A 6,263-nucleotide genomic window follows, 5' to 3' on the forward strand; every position below is an offset into this window, starting at 1 on the left:
CCGAAATGGAAAATGGAAATAAAAGACAACCCTTCACCCAGCCTCCTACAACAACACTGCAGTATTTCATTGTGCAGAGGAAGAAGAGAATGAACCACAGACAACCCACTATTTTGGTTAATGGTTGAGTCACTAACACAATATTAGCCCTGGCGTTCCAGGCAGTTTGAACTGTCAGGAAGGAGAGATGAAAAGAAGAAGGTGCAGCTTCCATCACTAATAAAGTGAGCAGCAGGCAAGCTATCTCGTATTTCATTGAATATGTTTTTACCCCTAGTTGGCTAAGGAGATGACATGTCCTGATTGCTGGAGCATCATTAATTAGACAGTTGTACTTTGACTAATCGCTCAAGAAAGGGCACACAGCCCTGAAGATGCCAACACTCATCTCAGCTTATCATCCTCTGCCCTGTGTGTGCCCTTGACCTCTGTGTGTGTGTGTGTGTGTGTGTGTGTGTGTGTGTGTGTGTGTGTGTGTGTGTGTGTGTGTGTGTGTGTGTGTGTGTGTTCAGGATGTTGCTTCCGTGAGCTCATGAGTCATATCTGCATGATGTGCACATGCCACAAGCCCTGGTACAGCCAGCTATATATTTCAGATCTATTTGGTAAGTGCCACTGACTATACATTTCATATTAGGAAAAAGGAGAAGTTAAATAAATCAGCATCTAGTGTTAAATAAATGTCTGATTGTATTCCTAACTGAACTTTTCTTTTTTTTCTTGAGCCCCTTCTCAGCTGCCAGAATCCTTCTTCAACAGAGCTATCTTTAATACAAGGTTAAGGAACACGGCTGGTGAAGATAACACAGGAACAGATATTGCTGCAACGCAGAAGATAAATTTCAATTTGCTGTTGGTTTCTGTGTCTCGGCAGGAGATATGAAATTCTTGTCTTGCAGGGCAGGAATTGATTGCAAAATGAATGTGTGGTCTAGTATGTCTGCAATTTGTCTCTTGTATGTTGGTTTCTGGGCTTAGGGTCCTCTGAAATGGTGATAAATCTATCTTGAAGGAAGTGACACTTGCATTTTAGGGTGAGATAAATGCAATCCAAGTCTTTGTTAAAATAACTGCTACTGTATAAATGTGACTTTTCCTTGGGGGGCTGTTGTTTTTAATAACATGCACAGAAATCCTGTTTCTCCCTCTCTCTCTATTCTTTCCATTACTTTGTTTGTACGGAGAAATTAACATGTTTGTGCTGTCCCCCCCCCAGTCTGTATGCTGGTGATACAGCCTGAAGCGCTGTAACAGGGGAAGAAGACTCCAGGCGATGGCAGGAAGCTTACACGGCCCCTCCATTGTCCCATTCCCTGTCATTTCCTCCCCGGATCCTCCGACTGCCCCAGAGGAAGACAAGGTGAGGATGTGCAGAGACAGACACAAGGAGAAAGCAAAGACAAAAAGAGGATGGGCGGGTAGGGGTAAAAATAATACTGGAAGAGGCCAAGTGCCATCCACAGTTTGCTACCTGGCTTCTTTGGCTTCCTTTGTTGAGCCATACCGGCGTACACATCCAGTTAAGTTGCTAGCAGCTGATAACAAAGCCTCGGGACACACTGCCAAGTTCTTTATCTGTGTTTACCCGCATGGCAAAGCTGATTAGAGACAGGCAACATTATGAAGCCCCATTGTTTCCTTTCTCCTTCCAGTTTCTCCTTCCGTACACGTAGCGAGTGTGTGTGCGGGAAGGGGGAATGGGAAGATATCTGTTTGTGAAGAGGGGCAGAAAAACAATGGCATGTGTGCAAGACACGTCTCCAGGATGAGAAAGAAACAGCAGGCCATTGTTTAAGATCTTGATCATTCATTACTGTCTGTCTGTTTGTATGTGTGTGTGTGTGTGTGTGTGTGTGTCTGCATTTCCGAATGAAAGTGAAAATCTAGAGTCTTTGCACAAGAAACATTCACTTTTTAGGTTAGAATAACTAAAATACATATCTTGGACATAGATTTAGATACAGCTACAAACATGTATATATTTCTATTTGCTTTGTGGCCACAAGTGAATCTAGAAAATTCATAAAACACCCCAACAGCAAAACTATTAGCTCACATACACAGGAAATCAAAGTAAGCCAAAATTCATCTATATCTTTGCCATGAATGTCTCCTAAATAATGCAAGACACTTCTGTTCAAGACTCAGCTATGTTCGGATTCTGCTTCGTCTGCACTATTGTGCACCTCGTATCTAACAGTCCTCATCGGCTGGCTGGGGTTCTCGCCTTCAAACTTTCTACAACTATCCTCAATCTCTTTGTGCCATAGAAGATTGAAATTGATAGAGGGAGAGAAATGGAAGACCAAAAGGAGAGATTTGAGCATGAGTATGTTTGTGTGTGTGTTTGTGTGACAGACAGAGTAACAAGATGAAGAAAAGGTTAACGATGCTCAGCAGTCTTCCTCAGTGTTTCCCTGCTGCTTGTCACCTTAATCATCGAGACACTGGTGAAACATCCGAGTCTTATCCCTGCAACAAGACTCCCATCCCTGCCCCTCCTCATCTTAAACTCTGTTTCCCTCTGCGTAATCTTGACTCCTTCCACAAGAATTCAAAGAGCGGTAGTTCATAAAATATGCACAGTTCCCTGAAACCAACCTCTTGGGCCATGCTGCCACTGCGCCCACAAACATATCGGCCCCGCGTGAGGAAAAGACAAATCTCTGGTAATGGGAAAGGGAAGGAAGATGGGGTGGGCAGCATAGAGCTTGGTCAGGGATTACCACTTCCCCAGCTAGATATCACTTGTCTGTTTGTGCCTGTGTGTGCTTGCATTAAATATGTGTGTGAACGGGCTTTCAACCCTCGGTGAAAGTCTGGCAGCCGCCTCCAGCCCATTAAGCAGATACGCTCTCATGTCCTCCTGTCCCATAGTCACAAATTCTGCAGCCAGGAAAAGAAAGTAGCGAGAAGAAGCAAGGTGGAACATTTCTACGGCGTTACACTATAGTGAGACGTGAGTGGCGACATGACTTAAGAGGAAGGGAGAGAAACTTGTAATCTCGGCTCACAGCCTTTGAACTTGGCCCGATGAGACGCAGGCGACCAAAAGCAAAAGGTTCCAAAGGAGAGCTCACTGAAGATTACTCAGAATACTGATGCAGTGTGGAATCCAATTCCTCTGAGAGCCCAGGGGACTTTCTGAGAAAGTAAATGATCTGTGTTGTACAAGACTACATACATACAAATGTATTCTATATGCCATATCAAAGAGAAGTCATGAGCTGTGGCCATATTGTAAGAGAGGCTCAATAAATGAGGTCTAGGGTCTCTTAGGTTCTAATTAGGGCAGCTGTTACTGTTTTCATATTATCATTTTGTGTGTGTGTGCGTGCGTGCGTGTGGTGTGTGTGTGTGTGTGTGTGTGTGTGTATGAGAGAGAGAGAGAGAGAGAGAGAGAGAGAGAGAGAGAGAGTGAGAGAGAGAGAAAGGAGTTGCGTGTGCATGTGTGTGTGTGTTAGGGGGATATGCCACTGTCTGGCTACCGCCCCTTCTCATCCAGCTGTTGCTAGTCTGTCAGAGAGCAGAGGTCTACTGGTGTCATGTCCCTCCCCCGAGCTTTGAATAATGACAAAACCATGCTGAACTGGGGCTGAAGGTAGGCTACTAACAACAAATGGCTATTAAGCACGCTTTGCCATTTGTGATCTTAAAAGCTGGTTTAAACCGCATGTGATGGAAGCTATACAAATGCTGCTTCTGGCAAAGGCAGAGAAGTAGAAAGACAGAAAAAAACTAACGGGATTTTGATGTCATTATTCCATCTTTTGTCCCTCCCAGATAAGTGTTAAGACCATGACTTTATCAACGACTCTGAAAAATGCTGATAAGTCAACAGTTGCACAGTGTTAATGGCGTCAAGACATTTACAGCACTAGAGTACATTTTACCAGCTGCTCAGAGAGCTGCTTGTTCATAATGATTATATTTATACTGGAAAAGCATCTAGTTTCCTTCTCTGTCTCATGGTAATTCTATTACAGGATCACTTTAATAATAAGATCGATAAGGTGATGCATAGAGTATACATAAAGTTGGTAAAACTATAAATCAGACATGCATTCAATTAAACACTAATTTATTGTTTTTCATAAAGCAATTCATTTATGTAATTTTTCCATACAACACTGTCTGATTTTCATTGAGACTGGGTAGTTTGAGTATGAGATATGATATTTTGTTATAAGAATTCATAAGCAAACTACTGTAGGCAACTCGATTCTGCAATCAAAAAGCAGTGGTGGGGGGGAGAAGTGTGGGGGGGGGGGGGCAGACAGGTGCGTTATGTCTCTGCCTGTCTCCCGAAAAACAAATGCTCCCCCTCTCCATGTCCCTCTCACACTCACTCACTCTCTCTATCTGCCTCTGCACCCGAGGGACTGTGCTCCCCCTCATGATAGACCATGCACCCTTTTATCTGTTTACGCACCGTTCATAGTGACCACGATTCTGATGGATTACAACTCGAAGAGAAAAACTTCAGACCCAGACCAGTAGCAAACCTAATTTTCACACCGTTTAATGTAGCTAAACCTCTTCAGTTATTTTTGTTTAATGGAAATCAATCTGGGGACCGCTGACTAACTTCGGGGGGAAAGGAGATGCGGAGCTCTGCACGGCGCTGCTGTCTCATCTCTCAGCGCTTTAGTTTTCTCATCTTTACCTGTTTACATATCCAAGCATTTCGTCCTCTTTTTAAAACACGAGATAATTTATTGTGAATAAACACACGGAAACACGTAGCAGTTCGGAGCAAGTAATCCCCCTGGTAAAAAAAAATAATATTTTAAGTTAAACTTTCGGTTAGTGCGCTCTGCATCCGCAACCTCATGTATATCTACTGAAGCTCAGATCGTCTCTCTCATATCTGAAATCTGAACCACAACAGAAACAATCACAGCTTCCCCGAATTACGCAGTGCCATTATTCACTATGGTGCTCCGGGTCGGCTTACAGACAGGGAAACCTCCTGTTGTAATCACTCTTTAAAAACTAATTAAACATTTACCGGCAATTAACAGTAGTGAAATGTAGCACTGCAGCATACGGCGCACTGGATGGCTTGACGCAGCGCGCCAGTGTGGAGCGCGGTCTATGCTCTCCGTCAATAACGACCTGCATGCTAAATGATAAGAAACAAAAGCATGCCTTACCTGTGACCATAAGGCAAAAGATGAGGTATAACGCCATCATGTTAGTAGCTCTGGCCGCTGATTGTGTTGCGTGGAAGGATTCACTCGCTCCGTCTATGTGACTGAGCTGGTATGGTCCACCGCGGCACCGAGAGATATCACCGGGCGGATAAGCACTGGGATTCGTCTATAATAGCATCCAGTTTAAAGAAATTACTCTAAATTATCCGAACCGTTTGTAAACTCTCAGTTAACAAAGCATCTCCATAGTTGGTAACTTTCCCCACTGCATCAGCTTCTTCTCCAGGGTCCGTTCCCTGCACGCACGGCTGGCCCCTCTCACTGCGCTCTCTCTAACAGTCCATTAGTGAATCGGAGATTTCACCCAGGAGCCTAGCTTCGTCCACAGTTCACTTTTGTAACCTTCTTGAGCATGCTGCGCTCGAAAGCGATCTCTCGTGCTCGACAGTGCGCAGTGATGAACCCCGGTGAAGATGCCTCTCGTCCCCTTCGCTGGAGTCTCTTACTCTGTAACACACTCACTGCTTCTCTCTCACACACACACTCTTCCCCTGTCGGTCTCTTCTGTTTACTTCTCACTCCCTCTTGCCAATAGGAAATGCGCACTTACAGTCATCTGGTAGGGGGGGTACACCAAATCGGGCAGGAGCAGAGTCGGAGGAGCCCCTCAGATGCTTACAGGAGGGGTCCAGCGGCCCCGCTATTGGCTGAGCGGGCGTCACGGGGAGGGTATTTAAAACACTTCTACGGAGTGACATGACTGCCCCAAGATTTTTGGGTGTAGTAGCCCACATGGAGACTTCAATCATATTATTGATAGACAGGCAATGTGGTCCGGGATTTGCAGGAAGAGGTTCATATAGGCTACATTTTTTTTTAAATGTCATTACAGATCACCTATAGGTGACAGTATTATACAGTACAGTATTCTAGTATTATAATACTATTCATGATAACTAGCTCAATACCTCAAAACCTGCATTTTCAGAATTTTTCATTCTTAACACAAATCCATGTATCTTAACTTTGCTTTATAATTGCAGCTTTATGTGTCCAAGACAAATTTCCTTCGGGACAACAAGATCTGTCTTATCTTATCTTGTGATT

General features: G+C 44.1%; 1 protein-coding gene across 2 annotated transcripts in view; it reads right to left on the reverse strand.

Annotated features, from left to right (window-relative positions):
- kirrel3l (kirre like nephrin family adhesion molecule 3, like) overlaps positions 1-5,805 on the reverse strand; it is a 32,615-nt gene extending 26,810 nt beyond the window's left edge. The window contains exon 1 of one of the 2 annotated variants that reach the window (XM_039805432.1): positions 5,157-5,803. In XM_039805432.1, coding sequence (XP_039661366.1) covers positions 5,157-5,196 — 40 coding nt within the window. In that variant the 5' untranslated portion in view covers positions 5,197-5,803. Of the gene's footprint in view, positions 1-5,156 lie in introns of both variants that reach the window. The other variant, XM_039805433.1, reaches the window with a different exon arrangement.
- Between the last annotated feature and the right edge of the window lie 458 nt (positions 5,806-6,263).

Source organism: Perca fluviatilis, chromosome 7 (genome assembly GCF_010015445.1).
Source record: "Perca fluviatilis chromosome 7, GENO_Pfluv_1.0, whole genome shotgun sequence".
In the NCBI taxonomy this organism is placed as follows: Eukaryota; Metazoa; Chordata; class Actinopteri; order Perciformes; family Percidae; genus Perca; species Perca fluviatilis.